The sequence below is a fragment of the Diaporthe citri genome (assembly GCF_014595645.1).
Source record: "Diaporthe citri strain NFHF-8-4 chromosome Unknown scaffold_7, whole genome shotgun sequence".
NCBI lineage: Eukaryota > Fungi > Ascomycota > Sordariomycetes > Diaporthales > Diaporthaceae > Diaporthe > Diaporthe citri.
In genome coordinates, this window is record NW_025064852.1 from 2,639,161 (window position 1) to 2,664,904 (window position 25,744).

Below are 25,744 nucleotides of genomic sequence, written 5' to 3' on the forward strand. Positions count from 1 at the left end.
AGGGCCGGTTCCTGTCGGAACCGAGGCCGGGTCACAGGGGACGGCCGGTGAGGCGGCCGCCAAGAGCCTGACACGTAGCCGGGCAAGTGAGGCTGCATAACCCGCTACCGGGGATTTTCGAGCTAAGCAACCAAAAACCTTTGCATTGACACCCGTAGTGCCCTTGGCTCAGGAATCCCATGTGCGGCGGGATGCGTTTTAGGGGGGGGGGGCTGGAACCGAGTCCAGCTGCCCGCGAGAGTCAAGGCATTGAAGTGTTGAATAATTGTGATGCCCGTACGCGATCTGGGGCTGCAGTATCCACGCGCGCGATGACGGTAGCAAAGCAGCATGAAAGTTAATTTCTTGTACAGGTTTGTATGAACCTTGTTCTAGAAGCGTCGCATTCTTATAATATCATCCCCCAGCAGAAACACGACATCTTCAGGTCTTCCAGTTATTTGATCGTGCTGTGCATTGCTTCCCATAAGCCTCTTCGCGTTTACCACTTGCACTCGGCTCTGAGACGCAGGCGAAGCGCCAGGCGTTTGCATATTTGTTATCCTTCGGCTGCAGAAACGCTCACGCCACGAAACTTCGCCTGTTCACAGCACGCAAGTGAACCAACAAACAAGATGGTTTTTACGGCTCCCATCTTCTGGCATGCGGGCCAACATGTGCCGCCTCACCAGCTTCCCGATGCGCGCTCAGACGCAAAGGGGCGCACCCTGCTCCGTCGCATGCGCGGCGGATACGCCGCCATGAGCGAAGAGACCATGCCGGACCTAGGTTCTGATCGCCAGTCCGAAAGGACACAGACACCTGAAACGGCCCGCCGAGAACCCATTTGAGAGCCCGCAATACACCGACGACCCGCCAGAGTATGATCTCGAAACCCTCGGGCAAGACCTCCCTCCTGCGCTGCCCGGGTACACTCCACTGCCTGACAGTCCGCCGCGGCCCATCGGGAAGGAGGATCCGGAGCCAAGACAGCGGAGGCGGTACCTCTACGTGCTGAAGAGGAGGATCTCGTCGACCAAGCAGAAGTTCAACAAGAGCAGCGCCAAGAGCATCGATAAGGAATCGGTCAGCTCTGCCGAGTCGGAGCGAGGAGTGGTGTTGTACCAGCAAGACAACCAGTGGGTTAATTTTGAGGAGGCTGATGCAAGCACCCCGGAGGTGAGGCCGAAGACTCTGAAAGGGTGGGCGCGGAAGATCTGGAGAGCTATGAAGGAGTTCTCCAAGGAACACCCGGCACTGTTCATTCTTGCGATCTTCGCTATTGTTATTGTGGCAATGTGTCTGTTGATCTAAGTTAGTCCTGGCTCGGGAGTCCTTGAATTACTGGAGTATCGAGAAGGCAACGCATAGGCTCTTTGGAGCTTGGGAGACAATGGTGCAGTTTGATGATTTACGATATCCAGGATGTAACTACGTCTAGTTAACGATTAATGGGATCATGGGCGTCTACAGGTCGCGATTGGATTTACCTGCCTGTCTCGCTCAAACAGTCTAGATTTAGCTGGCTTGCAATCTACTTTGCCAAACTTCAGCGCGCTACATGCTGCACCATGGTTCGCTTATTCCCAGATCGGCAAACGTTCACCTTGAATCACATGCTCCAAAAGATTTGGAGATCAATTGACGCGCTTCAGGCGAGTCTGACCCGGCGACGTGCCTGCGAACACCTTGACGTCTGCACTGTTTGCCGAGCCCATATACAAGAATCCACGAGCCAGTAGTCACAACAACTCAAGAAATTCATGAAGATTGGGTCGGGACGGAACCGCGGAAAACGAACGGAAGACCACTAACTAAACTTGGCACGTGGTCACTGTCACATGAATCTGTTTGCTATGACGAAACACAAAAGTTGTTCCAGGATTTTGAATTGCCAAATTCTCCGATCGGTGCGCTACCGCCGATGGTGAACCTCTGGGGTGGTTCTATCCAGGTTCTGATGGGCGGCGCCACTCCGCTCGTGGTCCCAGAACTCTGGGTGTGCCAGGAACCTCATGCCACAGGCTACATGGGTACCGTTGCCTTGTACGCGTTCAACCGCGTCAACGCTCATGTGAAGATAAATCTCTGCAAACGGAGCTCATTTTGATCACAGGGTTCTTGGTGGGGACCTGATGAAGCTTGATGATTATTCAGTCTACATTGAGCCATTGGCATGAGATGGAGACAGAGAGTCCGGTCGCAGATCACTGATACAAACAATTGCAGACTTTGGTTATTGTGATAGTACTCTCAGACGGGCAAATAAGTCCAGTCTGAACAGGGTGTTAGTTAGGCTTGCCAGCCTATGAGATAATCAGCCATGTTGATCAGGGTTGTTAGCACTGCAAAGATACTTGATCCATCTAAAGGCCCAGCTACACCCTGAGAATCCTGAGGTTTCAATTTAAGGATGTTTTACGACAGATAGTGAATACCCAACTTTGGGACTCGCGATCTAGCTTTGGGAATGCCTGGTGGAGACGGTCTCAACCGCCTAGGTATCCTCACACTGCTTCTTGACGAGACTTTGAGAGCGATATGATTTGATGGTGGCACAGATAATGAAGCTGGTCTAATACACAATCTAGAAAAATTCCCAGGTTTGCATCGAGCCAAGGTTCCTATTATCTCGGGCGTGGGTGCGCGCGTACAGCATAACGTCCCCGGCCCAGATTCCAACATACCCCTAATCCCAACTGCCCCACACCTGCATACATTTATAAATGCATTTATACCCACCTTATATAAACTCTTTATTTTTTTTAATTATTAATTTTCTTTAAATAATATTTTCTTTATTATAAAATAATATTTTAAAGATAATATTATTAATACTTTTAATATTATAAGTAATAAAATATTAATTTAATAAATCTTTAAAATATAATATATTTTTTACATTATATTATATAATTACCTTAATATTATTTAAAGCTATTACATTATTATTATTTTTTTAAAATTCTTTTTTAATTATTAAAAAATTTAATTAACTTTATTTATAATTAATTAAAATAACTTAAGGTTAATATTAATATAATTTAAAATAAAAACTTTAAAAGCTTATATAATTTTTTTAAATAAAAATAATATTTATTTTAAAAAAACTTAATTAAAGGTTTTTTTTATTTTATTTATTAAAATTAAAATAATTAATATATAAAAGTTATTTATTTTTAATTAATTGTAAAAAAATATTAAGTTTTAATTTAACTTTTTTTATTTATTAATTATTAAGCTTATTTAATTAATTTATTATTAAAATGTTAATAAAAAAAGGTTAATAAAAAGTTATTTAAAAATACTTTTATTTTTAATTATATAAATAAAAGCTTTTTAATATAAAAAAACTTTAATTTAAAAGCATAAACTTATGATGGGCTTAGGCTATTGCCCAAGCTGTAATGCATGCCCATGCCAAGCCTATACTGCACTCAACCCTCTTATATAATAAGGCATATACTTAAAAGATAAATTCAAAGTTAAACCCTTTTAAGGCTTAACTTATTTCTTAAATATTATAATTTATAACTCCTTTTAAATACCTTTTAATAAACGCTTAAGGCCAACCCATAATATTAAATTGCAATCTTTAAACTATATTAAGAAGAATATTTATATTATAAAAATAAACAACCTTATACCCAAAATATTAACCTTTTTATAAAATGCATAGCTAGGGATTTCTTAACCTATTTTAATATTAAGCCATAAAAACGCTTAAAAAGCACCTTAGCCCCCTTAGCTATTTATAATAATATTTATTAACGCTAATAATAATACTATTATATTTCTCCTTATAACAATGCTTTATTAACTTATAAAGCTTAAAATGCATATAAATCCTCCTAACCTACCCTTAATTTAATACAAGCCGCTCTTAATTAAGCCCTTATTTAATAATATTTAAAATAGCTTTTTAGCTTAAAAAATAATAATATAATATAAGCTATAAATTAATATAAACTTTATTAAAAATCCTTAAAAGTATTAAATCTTTTTATAAAGTTAGTTATTTATTAAAATATAATTATATATTACGGCATTTTATAAATAAGGCAAGCCTTAAAATAGCTTTAATATAAATAAACTCTTTAAATACTTAAAACGCTATTATAAAAATTTATATTAATAAGTAGCTACTTTAGCTAAGCTTAAGATATTTTAAATATAAGATTATAATGGCTTTGCTTAATTTTATATTTAATTTAAATAATTAATAATATAAGTTAAAAACCTTAAGTAATTAAGTAAAATAAAGCTAAATTACTTTTATAATTAGCTTTTTTTATAGCTTTATAATAAGGTTATTAAGGTATTAATCTTATATATAAATTATAATAAGGCAGTAAATATATATTATTAAATTGCTTATAAGCTAAAAGTATAAAACTTTAAGCATTAATAATATATAAGCTTATCTTTATGCCTTTTAAAGCTTTTAGCTTAAGGGTAATAAGCAATAAATTAAGATATAATAATAATGAATATAGTTATAATAGGTATAATAAAGGGTTAGGGCGTTAAAAATAAGGGGCTATAAAGGTAATAAAATGCCTTTTCTTTTTAGTTAATTAGCAGCTAAGTTAAGGCGCTTTAGGTTTTTAAATTTAAAAAAAAGGCTTGGCAAGGGTATAAGATATGCTTATATTATGGTTAATAAGGGTACTTTATAGTAAATTATAAACTTCTTTTTATAACTATGCTAACTTAAGTTTAGGTTATAAAGCTAATTATATTTTATAAAGAGGATTTTATTAGCTTTAAGGGAAAAAATTAGCTTTTAAGTAAAGTTTTACTTAAAAGTATAGGCCTTTTTTATAGGCTTAATTTATATAAAAATAATATTAATAAGTATAAAATAAATTAAATAAGCTTTTTTTCTTAGTTTTTATTATTATAAATTATAAATATATTATTATTATTTAAATAAATAATAAATATAATTATTATATTATTATAAGTAAATAATAAGTATAAAAAGTAAAATTAAAGCTAATAATTTTATTTACTTTAAAAAACTTAAGGATAGTTATTAGCTTATTATAAAGCTAATATATTATATATATAATATAGCTTTTTTTAAATATTAATGCATAGCAAGCCTTTATTTTAATTTATATAATTTTAAATATAGCTTATCCCTTTTTACTAAGCCTATTTTAATTATATTATTATAATATTTTATTAAACTTAGCTTATAGCTATATAATAATTAATGCGGCTTAAGGGATAATTATAAAGAAGAAGAGCTAATAAGATATAAGTAATTTAGCTTAGTTAATCTTTAAGGTGGTTATAAAGGTATAAATAAATTGCTTATCTTATAATAAAATAATAAATATTACCTTAATAAAAATAAGCTTAAGTAAAGTTATATAAATTCTTTAAATTATAGCTTTTTAAAAAAAAAAAATAATAATGTAAAGCAATGTAAAGTTAAGCCTTTATTAAAAAAGGTATAAAACTTTATTAACTTCTTTAATAAAGATTAAGCTTTTACCCTTTTATTACATTAAAATTAATTTAATTATTATATTTATTTATTATTAATAAAGAATAAGTTTGCATTAATATTATTATAAGGCTTATTATATAATATACCTTAGAATTAATTACTTAAGCTATGAAAATAAATTATAAAACTTTATAATAAAGGCTAAGTAAAAGCTAGCTTCTTGCTTATAATAGCCTTAGTTTTCTTAATACATAAGGTAAATAAAGGGTAGCGATTTTATATAAATTATTATACTCTTAATAAAATAACTTAATAAGATTATTACTTCCTTTTCCTTATTAAGGAAATATTATACTTTCTCTTTAATACTTAATAGTTTATAAAGTTAAATATTTATATAGCTTTTTATTAAATATAAATAATAAAGGGGTAAGAGCATTTAATAATATTTTAAACCTAATTTAAGTTATTTAAATAGCTAGTTTACCCCTTTAATTTATTTAATATATTCATTATATTTTAACAATATATTAACTTAATCTTAATTAATATTTTAAAAAACTATATAATAATATACTTAAATAATATATTAATATTCTTCTTAAGCTTAAGAAAAAATTATATAAAAAAGATATGAAAAGTTTTATATTGCTTATAAAATGCTAAATTAAATTTAAATTAAAATAAGTATAAATTTATAATAAAGAAAGTAAAGTATTTAAGCTTTATTGCTATAATTAAAGTAAGTATTTAAATAAATTTAAAAAAGATTAAGGCAATTTAAAAATAAAAGGCACTATAAATAGTTTATAGTATTTAAAGCTTTATAAAGTTTGCAAGCTTTTATTATAACTTTATTAAAAACTTTTTTAAAATTATTAACCCCTTTTTCTATTTTATTACCAAGGGAACTTTTTTTTAATAAAAAAGTAAGGAAGATAAGGCCTTTTATTATCTTAAGGCAATATTTATTAAGGCATTAATTTTAACTAAATAAGATTTAAATTTAAGCATAATAATAAAAACGAATTGCTTAAAAACAATCCTTAGCGTATATTTATTAATTTAAAAAGGGGAAGCCCTTTACTTAATTACTTATTATTTTATAAAGCTTTCTTTAATATAATAAAATTATACTATTTATAATAAAGAGCTATTAATAATAATTAAAGCCTTAAAGGCATAATTACTTATATTTTAAAGCATATTCCACTTATTTATAATACTTATAAATTATAAGGGCCTTAAGTACTTTATTAATCCTTAACTTCTTTTAAAAAGGCAAGCTTAATAAGCTAAAACTTTATTTTTTTTTTATTATAATTTTTAATATTACTTAAGGATATAAATATAGCATCTTAATGTATTATTATAATAAGAATAAAATAAAATAACCTTAAAAAAGAATTATATAATTAAGATGCTTTAATTAATTTTAATAATAATCTTTAATGCTTATATTATTATACTTATAAAGCTATAATTATTTAATAAATTAATATTAATTATATTTTAAGATAAGGGAATTTAATAAAACTTGCAATATAAGATTTACTATAAAATAATTATATTTAATTAATAGCAATTCCTTAAAAAAGCTAAAATAATAATTTAAATTGCTAATTATATCTTTAATATATATAATATACTTTAATTTTAAGGCTAGTTATAGCTTTTAAATTAAGAATTACTTATTATATTAATATTATAATAAGCTTATAACTCTTTTATAATAAGGCATTTAAAATAAAAAGGAACCTTTTAAGTCTTTTTATATAACTTTTATTAAGATAATATATTATAAGTAGTTTAGCATTTTATTTAAAATTATAATATATATTATTAAACTTAGCTTAATTAATAGCTATAATAAGACTTGCTTTGCCTTATCTTTCCTTTAAATCGCTATTAATTTTAAATATTTATTAACTTTATAATAAACTTATTAGCTTATAAGGGTAGCTTATATTATTTAATAATTATTATAAATTACCTTTTAAAATAAGTTTTTTTAAAAGTAATGCATTTTATAATTATAAAGAATTATGTATAACGCTTTATTATTTTATAATAACGTTATTATAAGTTTCTTATATTTATTATTAATAATTAAGGCTTTAATTAAATAAGGGCGTTTTAAGCTTTTTTATACGCTTAAATAAGCATGAAACGCTTTCTATTTATAGCATATTACCTTAAAATAAATAATAATATAAAGCGGATAAATTAAAAAGTATAAAAGTACTTGCATAATATTATTATCTTTTTATAAAATAATTAAGCTAACTACCTTTTAACTTATTAAATAATGCTAAATAATAAGGATTTAATAATAATTAGCTAAAGCTTAAATTAGCTAATAAATGGGTTTAATGTGCGGGTAATCCTGGGCCCGTTAAATATAACGGCATTTATAGCTAATTTTAAGGGCTGGGCAGCTATGTTTTTAAACCATCTTTAAATTAAAATGAATATTACTTAAATTGCTATTATTTTTACTTAGCAATAATAAGAGTAAATAGCTAATAAATGCTGCTAAATAATGGAAAGGTTTTATATTAATAATTAAATATAGCTATCCCTAAGATACTTTTAAATTACTTAATTAATAAAAAAGCTTAATTAGCTATATTAAAAATATATTATAATAAATATTTTTATACTTTAAATAATTATTTTAAATATATTAAGCTAAGTTTATCCTACCTTTAATATTAATTAAATTAAGCACGTTATAAAGGATTTACTATTTATTTAAATATTTATAAATATTTAGCTAAATGCTATATTAATTTTAAATAAAGTAAATAAGGGTTAGGATAAGAAGTACTTTATAAAGGAAATCCTAGCAATTAAAAATGCGCTAAGGTACTTATAAAATGGTTTCCTTAAAAAATAAGTTTACATTAAATAAAAAGGCTAAAATATATTAATATAAAAATCCTTTAAAAACTTATAAGAATTAATAGCCCTTAACTTATTTAAAGTGCAATAAAGGGATGCTATTATTTATAAAAAACTACTTATTTAAAGTAATTATAAAGTAAGCTTATGTTAAGCTTAATAAGCTTATTTAAAGGTAAGGTATAAAATAATAAGAGTTATGGGTAGGAATGGAATAGAAATAAGTAATTTATTTTTATTATATTATTTAGCTAAAGAGGCAGCTTTACTTATATAAGCTTTAAATAAATTAAATAAAGCAAGGTAATAATAAAATTTAAACTTATAACCTTACTTATAAATAAGCGCTCTTAATTAACTAAGATTTATTATATATTTTATTTTAAGTTTAACTAGCTTCTTTTTTTAATATAACTTAAATTATAATAATATATATTTATATATATTAATAGCTTATATAAAATTTAATGTAATACTTTAGCTAAGTTGTTTAAAAAGTAAGAAATTTATAATTCCCTTAAAATTCCTTTATTTATTACTTTATTTAAGTAAGTATAATGTATATTATTTTATTAAAGCGCTTTTAAGGTAACGTTAAGATAAAGGCGAATTATATATGCAGTAATGGAAATTAAATCCATATTATTGCTAGCAAAATATAGCGCTCTTTATTACTTAAACTTATTATATATATAATTAAGGTTTATTTAATAATGGCAATAATAATAGCGCTTATGCTTTTTAAAAGGGGATAGCTTATACTTATTTAAGTTGGGATTTAAGGTGTAATTATAATAATAAAACTTACTTAAACCTAGCTAGGCATTTTAGCAAGGATATATAGAAAAGCTAAGGCAACTTAAGCTAAATATAGGGTATAAGGAATGAAAGATTAAGCGGGTAATAGCCTGGATAGCCTTAAGCATTACGGCGAACTTTTAGTGATAACGATCCTTAGAACGGTTAAGGCATTCCTATTTCCATTATTAGCATAGGCTGGACTTATGCAAGGGGCATTATTAATTGGAGGGTTGGGTTTATGGTATGGGCAGTAAGGAACCGTAAGGGTATTGCTAATTAGCGAGAATGTTTTTACTAAGGTTATTAAAGCTACGCGTTAAGCATAGGTTAAGAGGATAATGGGGCGATAATGAAAGTAACTTATTTAATTAATAATAATAATTAAGGTAAGGCAGGGTAATTAATAATATAGCTATATAATAAAGTTATTAAGGGAAAGTTATAATATTTTATAATTGCAATATAAAAGAAACTTAAGCATAAAATAGCTGCATTATAATGCAAATCAAGGTTAAAGAATTAATAGCCCGTAATTATCGCAATAGGTAAATAATAACAGGCTAGGCATATAACTAATATACATTGCACTTAACGCATATTACAATATAACGCTAGCTTAATACATTATAATACCACGAAGTATATAAATATTAATAAGGCGGGGTAAGAATATACAGCTTACATCTCCTTAATTAAGCATAAATAGGCCCTAGTATAGTTAATATATATAGCTTATGCATAATTATAATATATTAATTAAGAATTATATATATAGCAAATGCATAACTAGCATAAAATTGCAAAAGCTTTAGGTTTAATCCTTGCCGCGTATAATATAAAAGCGGGAAGGGGGCTATATAATAAGCTTAAGCTATTGCCCAAGCTATAATGCATATTTATATTAAGTTTATATTATACCCAACCTTTTTATATAATAAGGCATATACTTAAAAGATAAATTTAAAGTTGGGCTCTTTTAAGGCCTAACTTACTTCTTAAATATTATAATTTATAACTCCTTTTAAATACCTTTTAGCAAACGCTTAAGGCCAACCCATAATATAATAATTCAAGCTCCAGGGTTGAGAGTTTAAGTTATAGTCTCACCTAATTATAAAGAAGATCTCTGGCTTAAAAAGGTAATATTGCGGGTAAGCCTTGGGGGTAGTTGTACCACTATATAAGAAGGGAGCCCTGGAGGAAGGGGCTATGTAATAGGCTTGGGTTATTGCCCAAGCCTTATATATAGTGTGGCTAGATAATCTAAGGGAGCTTGGATTATTACGTACCTTTTAGCTTAATGGTTAAAAGGTTGCTGCTTTTGCAGCTTATGGAAGAAGGCGCTAGCCAGCCTGCAGCCCCTTTAGGGCCAGCCCATAATAAATAATCTAAGCTTTAGGGTTAAGAGTTTAAGTTATGGTTTTACCCAACCATGAAGAAGATCTCTGGCTTGAAAAGGCGATGTCGTGGGTAAGCCTTGGGGGTAGTTGTACTACTATATAAGGAGGGAGCCCTGGAGGAAGGGGCTATGTAATGGGCTTGAGCTATTACCTAAGCCTTATATATAGTGTAGCTAGATAATCCAAGGGAGCTTGGATTATTACGTACCTTTTGGCTTAATTGGTTGCTGCTTTTGCAGCTTATGGAAGAAGGCGCTAGCCAGCCTGCAGCCCCTCTGGGGCCAGCTCATAACAAAACCTTTTTTATAAAGTATATATTTATTATAAGTAAATTACTTAACTTTTTTATTATTTTTAAGGAAATAAATAAATAATAATAATAATTTTTAATTACCTTTATGTTAAATGGCCTTTGCCATATGGCGTATTGTATGTATGTATGTGGTTGTGCAATTGCATGTATTTGTTGTGTTGTCTATCGTACTATTGAAAAGGGGGCTCCCGTGCGGCAGCCAGATAAGGCCAGCGCACAAGGGCAGACGGGATGACTAATCCCGCCTTAACATGGCAACTGCGTACGGCCCAATTGGGTGTTATTCCCACATTTATTAATTATAAAGGCTAGCAATTTATTATTATAAAAAACAAATAAATAAAAAAGAAATAAATAAAAAAGAAATAAATAAAAAAGAAAGAAATAAAAAAGAAATAAATAAAAAAGAAATAAATAAAAAAGAAATAATTATTAAATAATTAAAAAATAATTTATTTTTTAAATTATTTTCATAAAAATAAATAAATTATTAAAATTAAAAATAATAATATTTTAATTAATATTTAAATATAAAGTATTTAAAAATTATTATATTTTTAAAGATTATTAAATTAAATATAAATTATTAAAATATAATATTATTAAAAGCTTTATTAAGTAATTTTTTTATATTAAAAACTTTTAAATAATTTTAAAGAATATAATATTTAATGCTTTATAATAAATATAAAATATATATAATTTTTATATTATAAGTATTTTTTAAAAAAACTTTTAAAATATATAATAAAAAAGAAATTTAATTAATAATAACCTTATAAAAATTAATAATTAAAAGCTTAAATTAAAATTAATTAAAAAAAGGTTTAAATTAATTTAAATATAGCTTTTATTAATATTAAAGTTATTTATTATATTAAAATTAATATAAAAGGGGTAACGTAGTTTATTAATAAATAGCGGATATTAATAAATAGCGGATTTTTATAACTTTACTTAACTTTAGCTAATACTAATATTACTTTAAGGCCAATAAATAAATAAAAAGTTAACATTAATTAATGCTAATTACTTTTAATTCCTTATTTTTAATTAATTTAATTAATTTAAAGTAATTAATATAAATGCAATATAAGTTTAAGATAAGTAACTTTTAATAAGAAACCCGTATTTTATATTAAATAATGCTAATTATACCATTAAAAATGCAGTTTATTATAAATTATTAAAATAAATATATTTATATTATTTAATGCTAATTAAGCTAAATTTATTATAATATAATTAAAATTTAATTAACTTAACCTTTTTTTATCTTTTTTATAAATTCTTATATTATACTTAATCTTATTATAATTATTATACCGTTATTTAATTAATTTATTATAAATCGCCTCTTTAACACTACTACTTATTTCATTAATTAACTACTTTTCCTTTTATTTTTCTTAAATAAAAGCTTAAGATTCCTTAATAATAAGTGCTTTTCTAAGCTATACTTAAATTCTTTTAGCCCTTTAATGTTTAGCAAGTATTATATTAATATTCTTAAAAGTATAAACTTAATCCTTTAAAATAATAAGTTTATATGCTATTACTTATATATTTTTTATTATTTAATTAACAGCCTTTATAATTAATATAAAGAAGCTTTTTTAATAAGTAAAAATCTTATCTTTAATAAAGCTTAATTACTTAATAGTTTGCTAAGCATTAAATAATATTTATAACTTTTAATGTTAAGGAAAAATAAAAAGGGTTTGCATAGGAGTTTATAAGCATATATTAAGCCTAAAAATAATAAAATCTAAGTCCTAAGGTAAGATTTCAGCTCCTTTAAACGCTGCCTTAATATTATCCTTTTTAAAGATCTTATTATAAGCTGCTATAAATATAAGAAAAAACTTAAACTTAATAATATAATTAATAAATGCTTAAATAAAAAGGTTAATTTAATTATTATATATATGCTTTAAAGGTAAATATAATATAATATTTAGTAATTAAAGTAAATAAAAAGAATATAATAATATATTAATAAAAATAATATTATTATCCTTATAATATTAATTAAACTTAGTTAATATATAGCTCTTATAATTATTTAATATTAATATTTAATATATACCCTTTATTTATTGCTTAATATGCTTATTAAAATGCTACATTTATTTTAAATTAATCTTATTATTTATTTATTTATTTAAAGTAGGTTTAATAACTTAATTATTTAAAAAACTTAACTTTATAGCTTAACTTATAAAGTAATAAATACCTTAAATAATTATAAATAATAAAATATATCAGCCCTTTATATTAATGCATTTAATAATTATAGCTTATTTTTAATTACTAAGCTAAATTAATTTAATCTTTTTATATTTATTAATGCATATAATTATTATTAATATAATAATTATATTTATTATAAAGCTAATTTTATTAAAGTTATAAAGATTATTACTTATAATCTTATATTTAGCTATTATATTATAAAGCAGCTTAAATTAATTCTTAATAATTTTTAAATCTTTATAAAGGGCTTTTTAATAATTATAAAAATAATTAAACTTAGTTTTAAGGGTAAGTTATAAGTTTATAAAGCATTAAGCTTAATGCTTATTAATAAATTTAATATTATATAATGCTAATAAAAAGTTAGCTATATTTTTTATATTAAAAAGTTATAAGGAAAATCTTTAAGTATTTTACTTAATAATATATTAAATAAGCATTTATTCTTTAATTTAATTAAATTTATATATATTAATGCATAATTCTTTATAAAAATATTATTAATTTATTTTATAGCGAAATATAATTTTAAGAATATAAAAGATCTTAATAACTTAAATTATAAGCAAGGGTTTTATATTATTTTTTTTAAATTTCTAAATTACTTAAATAGCTAAAAGGATTTTATCTTTTTTAAATAAAGAATATATTAATAATTGCTAATTTTTAATGTATTAAATATTTAAGTAAGTGGATTAAAGCGAAATTAATATAAAAAACTAAAACATAATTAGCATTAAAATAAACCCCTTTACCAAAAGTTAATTACTTTAAACTTTAATGCAACCACCCTTAATTACTTTAAATTAATTAAATTAATTAAAAATAAGAAATTAAAAGCAATTAGCACTAATTAATGCCAACTTTTTATCTATTTATTAACCTTAAGGTGGTGCTAATGTTAGCTAAAGTTAAGTAAAGTTATAAAAATCCGCCACTTATTAATATCCACCATTCACTAGTAAACCACGTTATTAAAAAAGTAATATTTTTAGAAAATTAAAAATATTAAAAAAAGGATTATATATCATTATGATAGGTAATTAATGTTAAAAGAAAGGCATATATGGGTGCCGAGGGTAGTTGGAATGGGGGGAGTGTTGGAATCCGGGCCGGGGATGTTAAGAAACCAGGTTTTCATCGACAGGAAGAGGCAAGAGTGCGTTTTCGAAGCGTAGCAGCCTTGCCCTTTGGAGTTTTTGTTGAGCCATCCAGCACAGATGAATGGTCAGCGCGGGAATGAATAGAGCCTACAATGGAACATGAAACATTCTACGACCCTTCCAATCCCATCTCCGTAATAACAAAGTCCTTGCAAGTGGCCGAACCCAGACCACGCCCCACAATTACGCGTGGCAAAGGCGAAGGCGAAGCTCAATAACCAAGCCTTTCCAAGACAAAACTTAGCGGCCTTACCAACAACAAGCGAGCCCCCACGCCTTTTTCTGCTGACGAAAACAAAGAAGTCTGGGTGTCGTAGATAGGGCTGGAAGGTGACATCGTGTGCTCCAGTACAGTATAGCCACGGTCATCCCGCGATCCCGAACCGTAGCGTGGGGCTATTCCCATTGCGCCTCGGGCTGCCCACCACATCCCGAGAATGCCGTGTCATGGCGGGAGGTTTGCAATGCAGCTGTTGTGGCTGCCGCACCCGGAAGCTGCATCTTCGACGTCGATCGGTTCGTCTCATGGTGCAAGCCAAGTACTCGACAAAGACTTATCACAGTCGGACTCAAAAACGGGGACGGTACACGAAGTTTGAATCCAAATGATATCATTATTGAACAAATAAAATAAACATTAGGAATTCAGTTCCCATATGTACAAGATTCCCGTACTCCTTGCGGTACACCTAAATGGCCTAATATCTATATGCATATGTACATACCCAAACCCCCATCCAGAATATACACCAACCAACCAGATAGAGCCCATTAATAAGAAGACAAAAATGACCCAAAAAACCCCAAGCCCATCTTACGGCTTGCTAACCTGCTCCTTGCGGAAGAACTTGAAATACCCAACACAAATACCCAGGTTGAGCAGGAGCACAACCCAGAACCAGGCGCTGCCGAGCACGTGCCCGGCGCCCTCGGAGAGGTCGGGGAAGACCGGGCCGGGGCCCAGGTTGTCGGGCGCCGTGGCGCGGCCGGCGATGGTGGCCAGGGACCCCAGCACCTGCGCGGCGATGACGGCGGCGGCGACGTGGACTCTCGTGAGAGTCAGCATGAGGATCATGCCGATGCCGGCGCCCTGGACCGAGTCGAGCAGGCCGAGCCACAGCCACACGAGGCGGCTCAGCACGGCGCTGGCGACGGCGCCGCCGGCCCAGGGGAGCCAGAGGCCGATGCGCGAGCAGCCCCAGAACATCTGCGCCCAGCGGGGGGCGCCGAGACCAACGGCGAACATAGGGAACAGCCAGGGGTGCGATTGGGACACCTTGGCGAGGCCAAAGAGAACCGCGCACCACAAGATGATAAAGAAGAACAGCGCGAGCAGGATGACGGACCAGGTGGGCAGGACCGCCGACGAGAACAGGAAGAACCAGTTGCGACCATAGAGGGACGAGAGGAAGTAGTTCTGGATGATGACGGCGAGCAGATACCACGCGATGGTCTTGCGCTTGAGCAGCGTCTTCCACAGCTGCGGCACGGGGCCGGGCGTCTCGCGGTAGAACTCGGGCAGGCCCAGGAAGAGGACAGTGCCGATGGCCCAGAGGACGAGGGCGGCGGGGAGACACACTGCGAGCATCCAGGGAGAGTTGGCGAGGGAGTAGGCACCCGTCTCGCCGTCGGCTACCGCGTCGCTGATGGAGCTGCCCCATGCCCAGAGGGCCACCGTGTAGATTTGGGACACGCCCTGGATGATTGCCAAACGCATGATCCAGGTGGACACGGTAGAACCACCGTCGGTACCGAAGTTGAAGGCAAAGGAGATGCCACCGGACGACGCAGCAAAGGCGTAAAAGCCCGTCGCGACGTTTTGCACCCATCCTTGCACATCTTCATCTGTGGCAAATGGGGAGAAGCCGAGGATAATGAATGCGATACCGTAGAAGTAGAAGGGTATCGCGGTTGAGTAGACGAGGCTGAGAGTTCGGGACAGGGTATACCAAACAATGGTGGATCCCAGGTAGATGGATGCGACAACATAGAGCTTGGTCGCCGTTTGTCCAACGGTGCCCGTCAAGAGGGTGATCTGGTAGGAGTTGGTGGCGATGACCTGGCTGACGGAGAGGAGAATGGCGTAGATGGGCCAGTCACCAAACTGGTACTGGAGGTACTTCTGCAACCCGTTGGGGGGCTTGTAGTCCTGGGGCAGCTCGAATTGTCGCTCATAGTCGTCGTCTTCGCTAGGTGTACCCGCGTCACTGCCCGCAGGGGTCGCATTCATCAGGCGGGAGGGTCGGCGCTCGTGTCCGAGAGACAACCGTAGCTGCGACCGAGAGCGGTTACGGGACGCGTTGCGGGACGAGGCGCGAGACCCAGGCCGCGACGCTGAAGAATCGCGGGCCCGGCCACGACCTAATCGCACGTCACGGAACTCCGTGAACCACTCCTTCTCGGACTTGATCAGGTAGTCCTCGATACACAGGTCCGAGATGGAGTTGCTCGCGTCGAGGGAGCTCAGCTTCTTCTCGAAGTCCGTGTAGAACTCGCCTCTGGAGTCCGTGAAGAAGGGATCTGTCTGCTGGAGCTTGTAGTCATGTCGCTCACCGACGACCTCGTCGACACTGAGCATGGAAGCCCGACTGGCATTGTTCTGCATGCCTAGTGCGAATGGTCGGGAGAAGGATAGAACGCTTGGTGATTCAGATTCCATGCGGCCGTGGCCAGGGTTCCAAGGCAACGGTGTCCCAGAACGCGAGCTCATGGCGGATTCGTAGCCACCAGGCGACACAGGGCGAGACTGCATCGGGGTGTTCAGGGCCGTTGTGAGGCGAGATTGGTTGTTCATGGTGGAGGCATCATCGTCGTGGTCTGCAACCTGTGTCATCCAGGCTGGCGTGCGGTCTTGCAGCTGGATCTCGGTGTTCAGCGCTTCCCTGCTCGGGTTCAGAAGGTTCATCGTGCTGGACAGGAACTTCTTCTTGCTGGACTTCTTGGCAGTCTTTTCGGAGATCCTGATGACGTTCTGCTGCAGTTTCTCGAGCTTCTCGAGCCACTCGGCAACGGGGAATCGCTGCTTGGCGGAGTAGGCGCGCATCGTTGCCCGAGTCTGCGTGTCGGTCTTCAGTGCTGCCACGATGGCGTTCTTGAACTGGTGCAACAGATGCGATGCCTTGGTACTCTCCACCGTGTACCACCAACCGGGCATTTGTCCAAGTCCACCGACTCTGGCACCGACACCCAGGGCTCCCTTACGACCGAACTCGACGGCAACAAGACCGAAGGGCTCGTCTCGGGAGGGGATCAGGGCGAACTCTGCACCACTGAAGATGTAAGGGGGAAGCGCCGTGAATTCGGGCTTGCTGTAAACACGACCGGGGTACTTTTCCATCAGCTTGGCCAGCTTCAAAGCTGCGAATTTACCGTAGAGATCAATCATGGGACCAATGCACTGCCGAATGGTTAGTCTACAAAGCCACGAGGAATTCGTTCCCATCGATTGCACTCACAATAAGCTGGGTCTGGGGATATGTCTCCAGAACCCAGGGGAAGATATCAGCGATGAGGTCCACACCCTTCTGCAGAGACCAACGTCCCACGAAAACGAACAGTTCGGCTTCAGGGTTTTGCTCGAGACCGGCCCATTCCTGAGCCTGGCGCTTGAGGTCTGCCCTGCCTGCCTCGAATTCCTGGTCGATGGTAGGAGCATCGGTGGTGAGTGCGGTGTCCTTGCTCCATTCGGCGGTGTCCTAGAAGGCGGGATGTCAGTCTTTGGCTCGCAAGTAAGACGTCGGGGATACTTGATGCGAGAGGGGCTTGTCACTCACAGTTGGGTCCGGGTTCGGCAGCTGTCCAACCTTCTTGAGGCCCCAGAAGATAGGGTAACGCGCGAAAGAACGGTCACCATACTTCTTGGACACTCCCACTGCACCGAATCCCTGTTGGTGAATTCGCAGATAACTGGCACCGGCATGGAGCAAGTTGAAGACTATCCAGAATTAGCACCCATGTTTCCGAGAGCATTTGTCAAGTCACCGGACAACTTACCTGAACCGAACTGAACGTATTCCTTGACGATGTCCTCCGACAAGTTGTAGACCTCGCAGACCTCCTTGCTTTCCTCAGGCGTTCGCATAGGCCACATTCCCTGGAATTCCGCATTATGGAGAGAAAGAGCCACAGGGATGACGCGAGGCAGGAGGTATAGCGGAGCACAAGCACCGTGGTAATCGTTGATATGGTACATGTCGACGGGGAAGCGGTTGACGGTCTCGGCAATACATTGGTTCCTAAAGGGTGTTAGCATGCCAAATCGTAACGAGGGATAGTATCAGCATTTGGCTTACCAGGCGGAATAGTAGATAGCACTCTCCATATCATCCATACGTGGGGGATATGGCTCTGCCTTGGTCTGCCTCCTGAACACCGGCGCATCGAGAAGCACGTAGGTAATGTTGTCGACCTTGTGGTATTGCACCTGGATCTCATAGAACTGGCCCATGATCTTGACGAACATCGGCTCCGCGGGGGTATCGATTGGGTAGTCGATACCTCCGACGCACGGCACAACCCAGATGAGGTCCTGGTGCTTCAACGCTGTACCCATCAGCTGGGCCATCACACCCAGACCGCCGATCTTGATCTTAACGCCCCAGTCGTCGATGTTGTACTCCATGGTGGCAATGAGGACGCGCTTGCGCTTTGCGTCTCCCGTTGCGGCGGCTGCGATCAGGGCGCTGGCATCCTTCTCGTCCTTGCCGCTGAAACTGGCGATTGTGTCCTTGGCCTTGGAAACAAGCAGGGTGAACCCGGTGGCCTTGGCAACACCGACCTCGTTGAACTTGATCTTGTAGAAAGAGCGCTTGAAAGCCTGCACTGCCGCGAAACCGAGGATGACAGGCACAATCCAGAGCAGAATGTACAAGACCAGCTGCTGCCACATGTTGCCCACGGGCACCAGGCCGTACTTCAGGGTGGAGTCTTGAACCACCATTCTGTAGGCCAGGTGTGGCTTAGCCGGCGCCGAGGTGATGTTGATGTTGCTCTCCAAGAGAGAAGAGGGTGGGAGGCGGTCGAGGACACCGTCGGCGTCAATGTCACCATACACGAACGACTGGTCGGGTTTCTTGTCGGGGTTCATCCCCCAGACGCTGAGCTGGACCGTCGCTGGCCACTCGTCCATGTAATGCCACTGCCACATCGACTCGGCGAAATGCTTGAATTGATTCTTCGCACCAGAATCATAACCGTACTGGTTGAACGGGCCAGAAGACCAGATATGCGGGAATCGTCGCATGGGTCCATCGTAGTCAACATCACCTCGCTGCTCGTAGGAGCTGCTGCCGAGGAGCTTGCTGTGGTATTGCACAACGACGTGCTCGCCCTCCCACTCCTGGTCCTTGGTGCCTTCCCACGGCAGCATGTCGACAATGGTGGTCGGCTCATACTTTGTCCAGTTGCTGTATGTTGAGCCCCAGTTGGTCGAGTAGCGGAACCAGCTGGCACCTGGAGCGGTGTGCCTGAGAGTGAGGCTTCCGTCCGCATTCTTGCTCGCAAGAGTTGATGAGTAGTTGGACGACTGGGGGAAGATGATAGGGTTGTCCGGCCCGCCGATTCGGAGGAGAAAGCGGTCCGTGGAGTCAGTGTAGGATCCGAGATCAGCAGTCGTGGCGTTGTTGACAATGAGCTGGTGAATTCCAGGGGCCAAGCCGGTGACGTTGGCAGACCATCCCCATGCAGACTCCAAGACACCCACGTAATCAGGCTGCTCAGCGGTTGTCACATTTCCACACTTGACCGTAGAGGTGTCAATCGATGGCGTGAGATCCGATTCCGTGATTGAAGTGAAGTTAATGGCTTGGGTGAACGAGTCGCAATCCATGAGGACGTTGGCGTGGATCTCAACGAGGACAGTGTTGCTCTCCTCTGTCGATTGAATCCTGTAATCATGACCGGGCTTGAACTTGGTGAGCATAGGCGGTGGGGGGACCCATTGCTTTTCTGGCACGTATGCGCGGTACTCAAATGCATCGAGAGTGATAGAGTCAACGCAACCATTGTACTCTGTCGAGCCGTTGATTGTAAGCTTCTTGGGCGAGTCCTTGAGATCCATGGAATGATGAGGGAAGAACAGATTCTTCACTGTAGTTCCCGAATCGAATGGAGAAATCAGAGCTTTATCGCTGTCGGTACAGTCAAATGTGTATGTGTATGAGGCGTTGCGGTTGTGATAGAGGAGCCACACCGGTGTTTCTGTGTCCATGTCCTGTATACCAAGATAGGAGGACCGCGTGGTAGACCACAGACCTTGCTCTGTGCCAATGCCGGAACTTCCAGGCAAGTAGATCCACTCGGTATGGTTGGACAGCTGCTCCAAATAGAAGCCATCTGTCAGTACCGGGAACTGGTCGCGGAGATAGTACATGTGCTTGATGACGTTTCGGACGGGATGGGTCGGATCTCTGTGGTCCCATGCTACTGTTGGGTCCTCGCATCCGTGCAAGGTCTTGTTGAGCGGCATGTGGAAGTACAGCTCACCGGGGAGAGTGTAACATCCGTGTGCGTGCCAGGCCGGGGCTGGCGCAATGGGCTGCCTTCCGAACATGTAGTTGGACGCCGTGTTGTCAAGCACGTAATGTGCCTGCTCCTCTCCCCACAGAAGCAGCGGAATGCCGGGCATGTGCAGAGTGGTGATGAACAGGCCCAGGAGGTTGCGCTCGACACCGAGGGTGATGGCAGGCCATCTGAAGACATCCTGGTTCACCACTCCGTACATGTGCCGAGGGTCCACAACGCCAGTCTCAGCGTTGATAAAGTCGTTCGTCTGCAGCATCCTGTTCCAAGCTGCAACCCAGTTCTTAGGAAGATCGTACGCAGCCTCCATGCCACCATCCATACCCAAGAATCGTAGCAGATTACGATAGATGGAGTAGTGAAAGGCCGCGCTGTCAATGGCCTGCTGGCCTTCGTCCCGAATGAAGATGTCCATATCAGCCGCGGTGACATTTGTCAGGTTGACAGCCTTCTCCTCGTTGTCGATGTATTGCTCAGGCGCACGGCCGCGGCCAATGTAGATGGCACCAAAGGTATCACCACCAGTGATTTCGCCAGGCAGGAAGAAGTTGTCCTTGCCAACTTCCTTGGCGCACTTGCGGAGGTTTGCCGAGAACTTGCCCTCGGCGTCGACCGTAACTTGAGTTGCCTTGTCATAACGGAAGCCGTCGATGTCCAGCATTTGGATGGTCAGGCACGAGAAGAGCGAGATCCGCTCCAGCACATCAGGGACCCACTCTCGCAGACGATCCTGGACGGAAGCGAACTTGGTAAGTTGTCGACGGTAATCAGGGTAAACACCGAAAGCTTCGGTGTCACCAAACTGGTCAAAGTCGCCATTGTAACAGCCACCGAAGCTGTCATACACCGCTGATCCGACCTCGGAACCATTGTCCCAGTACAGTCTGGGAAAGTGCTCGCAAGTGTCGTTGAACGTTGTTCCGAAGGTAAAGTCGTGGTAACGCCTGGAGGTCTTCCAGAGCGCCGTGTGCTCGTGGTCAGGAACGTATGGGGCTGATTTGTTCAGGTAACCTGTGAAACCGCTTTGGAAGGGTCAGCGCCGGGAGGATGCTTATGGGTGGGCCAGGAATGGCTTACATGAGATCGCCCATGGTCGCGACAGTGTTGTCAAGCAATATGTACCTGGAATGTTGTCAGCATCTGTGGAAATAGGCCAAGCTTTTGCGCCAAGCCGATCACTACCCAAAACACATCAAGCGTGCCGAGTGAGACCATGACGAAGATGCTACTTACATGCCGCGGCGGTGGATTTCATCAACAGCATTGCGCCAAGTTGTGATGTTGCCAAAGTGAAGGTCCAGTAGGGTGTGGTCGAGCGGCGAATATGAATCAGCAGCGTAGGGCTGGTTGATGAAAGGTGAGCCGGCTACGTAGAGACCTTTGACTCCCATGCCTTGGATGTAATCGAGACTGTCGACCAAGCCTTGTATGTCGCCGCCGAACCGGAGCTGCGTCCCCATGGTCTCCGTCTCGAAGACCGTGTTGTTGGCATTGTCGTTGGTGGGATCGCCGTTGGCGTACTTGTCCAGGAAGAGTGTGTAGAACGGGAACCTCCAGTTCTTGGGAGAGGGGTTGAATTTGTGATCGGTCCATTTCCCTGAGTAGTCCAAAGGCTCTTTTGCGTTCTGGTTTGTGTTCAAGTTCCAATCCGCGTAGTCCGGATCATACTTCAGGGCCTGGGCCGGTATGAGAGAGCCCAGGAGGAGAAGCAAGGTCTCCGGGACTAACATCTTGCGGGTCCCTCAGCGCACGTCGTAGCCCGCATGAAATTCTGGTTGTGTTGAGGTTGATCTCTGTCAGGTCTGCGAAACAAGATAAGAAAACTGGAGGAAAGCGAGGGTCTGGCAACAACACGAGCGAGTGACAAGGTCGAATCGACAGACGGGCGGAAAGATGGGAAGACAACAGCCAAGCCACCTCAGCAATGACGAAAACAGCAGAACAAAGCGAGAGAATGAGTACGGGAAAGAAAGCAATCGAGAAACCTGACCGCCGCTGAAGATGGTCAAAAGTCAAAAGTCAAAAGAAAAAAACTTGTTGGCTCGCACGATTCCCGAACCCGCCCCGTGGGTCAGGCAGGGCAGGTCCACAGCCAAGGGGATACGAGGTCATAGCCATGCTATTCGTGATGCATAGTGACGGGGAAGTGTTGAGCACGTTGGACATGCTTGCTAACACTCGGCCCCCGAGGGGAGCAGGTGGAGATGTTAGGAAAGCCAGAGCCAGGAAGTGCATGCCAGGTGCGCTGGCCGTTGCTAGCATGTTCGTGGCGGCGGGGCCCATCGCGGTGGGACTTCCCTCCCCGGCCGGGCCAGCCAAAGCGGCTGAAGCAAAAGGAGGCTCGATTCCACATTGAATCGATACTTCTGGACTTCCGCTGTGGACTCTCTCGCATTTGGAAACCTCTGCCTCGGTCCCATTGATCCCTGATAGGGGCTTTCGGTATTGCTTGTATGTACCACGGTAAGCACATGCATGCGGGATAGGGACCTCTGGTGGAGGCGGGCTCTGATGGGTGCCTCGAGTCACACACTCCTGCAGGCGACCAGCGAGATAAGAGGGCAATTGGCTACGCTTGTCATGCTGCTCCTCTCCCACTAGTACGATCGTTGCGCGACTTGCATGTGGCCTGCCACACCGGGGTTGCGTGGTACGCGCAAGCGGTGAAAGAGGGCCGCTGGCACGGTGGGATAGGCCGGATCAGGCGGGCGGGCGAGGCTGCCATAGCAGATCTTCGGAGGGAGGTCCAGAATCCGGCGCTTCTTGATCCCGCGGTAGATCTTGGTGATCCAAGTCGGCTCGGGTATTTCGCCAGGGCAAGCCTGTTCTGCGGGACTGAGACAGGGGAGTGGGGGCGCAACCTTATTCAGGACTTTTCGTGTCCACGACTTTCACAGTCCTGACAGTCCACAAGCCACGGCCCAGCACCGCCCCGTCATTTCGGGCATAGCTTGGCGGGAACGATACGTCGTCAAGCTCATGCCACACGTGCCAATGCCCCGGCTGCCGCTGGGCGTTGGCCGTTTGCTAGAAATAGGCGTGTCCCAAGAAAACGGCGACGAACCGCAGACTCGGCGCCAACAACTGGATCGGCGCTGCGAGATCGTGGGGCGATGAGCGGTGCAAGAGTTGTCACCCCCCCACTGATGAGCAAAGTGATGGCAAAGACGGGGAGAGGGGCGACAAAGCTTGGAAGGGCCTTCATCGTGCTCGCTGCGGGCGAGAAAGGACCTGCACGGTGCCGATGGGTCAGGATGGCGGGATACGATCTGGCCTCTGGCCAACCGACAGCGTCTCGAAATAGAAACAGTGGGGCCGGATCACCACTCTCATCGTCCCAGGTTTCGTCATGGGCCAACGTTGCAATAATTCTGTGGGCCGCCTGGCTGGGACGGTCTCCCAGTTCTCCCAGCGCCCCACCAGGCGTGTTCTGTCTGGGCTGGGCCCGAAATTGGCGGGTTGAAGGTTTGAAGGCAGGCGAACGCTGATGAAATTCGGTAAAAGTTCCACAGAAACGCCAAGGCTGCGGGAAGGCCGGCGGCTCTATTTGAGGCTGGAATCAAACCTGGAAGACCCCGGGAATTGGCAAAGGCTTGGTTGAAAGGGCCGGATGCGTACCAAGCAGGCCAAGCTCAGATTGGTGGCTTGGACGAAAGGGGTTTCTTTGGTTCGGATCGAGTTGGGATGGCAGGTTGCGGGACCAGGGGAGGGAGCCGTGGGGGTTACTGTGCGCTCCCAAGCAGCCAAGCTACCATCCCAGGGCTCAAGGTGAAGAAGGTCAAGCTCATGCCCGAGTGGCTCTTCACCTGCATGCCGTCATAGCGTGAGGAGTGGTAGGGCATGCAGCCGTCATGAGATGAGGCACAGATACGAGGCGTGTTTTCGTCCCATGCCGAGGCTGCTGAGCCCGCTGAGCCTGCTGCCACCAAATCTTGCTGCAGGCCAATCCAGTGCAGTGTCCCGTCCATCTGCAGCACCTGCAGCTGTCACGCTGTCGTGCAGCCCTCTCCCAAATAGCCAAAAGGCCCCCTCGTGTTCGACCCGGTAAGCTACAGCCCAGACGGCGCACGCCACGCGCCACCAGCTTCAGGATCTGGTCTCGCTAGCCCAGGTGAAAATGGTGATAGGTTGAGTCAACTAAAGTAAACAGGATTGAGAGATATTGGCCGACGCCGCGCGCCAACAGAGCTCAGCCGTCTTTGAGCGGCGCGCACCGTGGCCGGCTTGGGCGAGGAAGACAACACGGCGCGTCCGTCGCTGGACCGCTGGCGGCAGAAGATGATGAGCCATCGGTGGTACAGATTACGGCATGGGACTACGCACGCTCAGGCAGTGCTCGATGCAGTTGAGGTTGCGGCTGAGTCCGACGAAGAGGCCGTTCCAGGACCGAAATTACGGGCGGCAGGTTATCATCGCTGGATGGTTTCTTGGGCTGGGAAGGAGCAAAGGGGTGCAGGGTGCAGGGTGATGAGTGGTCAACAGCTTATCAGCTTCCTGGGTTCCTGCATACCTAGGTAACTTCCCGCCCTTCAGCCCTCATAGCTTTTCGGCCGCCCTTTGCTTTTTTCGACATGTTTATCTGGTCGGCAGCGCCAACATTTCGATAACGTCGGCCGGGACCTCCAGGCCAACTCGCTACCAACTACTTGCACCCATCGAAGGAGGCGTTGGCGCCGGCGTGCTTAGCTCGGCCGGGAGCATCCCGATTATCCCGCGAAACCACAGGACTCACCTTTGGATGCCATCTCATATTGTGCAATCTCCACGGTTCCTGGATTCTTTGACATGGCGCTCACTCGTGCAAAGTCTATCTCGACCACCCCTGAGAACGGCTTCAAGCTCAGCGATGCCGCCACAATTCTTGACTCATCGAGGTCTGCCGCGCCGCCTTGGGCTAGCTAGGTAGCAGCCACGAGCTTCTTGTCTCTTTCAAGACGTGATGTGCCTT

General features: G+C 39.7%; 2 protein-coding genes across 2 annotated transcripts; one reads left to right on the plus strand and one right to left on the minus strand.

Moving 5' to 3' along the window:
• Nucleotides 1-614: 614 nt before the first annotated feature.
• Nucleotides 615-1,293, plus strand: INS49_013916 (uncharacterized protein; the record flags this gene model as incomplete). Its single annotated transcript, XM_043174608.1, has 2 exons — nt 615-768; nt 860-1,293. The coding sequence occupies 2 exons, from the start codon at nt 615-617 to the stop codon at nt 1,291-1,293; spliced, it is 588 nt and encodes a 195-aa protein (XP_043021553.1).
• A 13,798-nt stretch (nt 1,294-15,091) lies between these two features.
• INS49_013917 (uncharacterized protein) lies at nt 15,092-22,526 on the minus strand (the record flags this gene model as incomplete). Its single annotated transcript, XM_043174609.1, has 7 exons — nt 15,092-17,674; nt 17,733-17,972; nt 18,051-18,211; nt 18,271-18,512; nt 18,570-21,818; nt 21,874-21,918; nt 22,030-22,526. 7 exons carry the CDS (start codon nt 22,524-22,526, stop codon nt 15,092-15,094), a joined length of 7,017 nt encoding a protein of 2,338 aa, XP_043021554.1.
• Between the last annotated feature and the right edge of the window lie 3,218 nt (nt 22,527-25,744).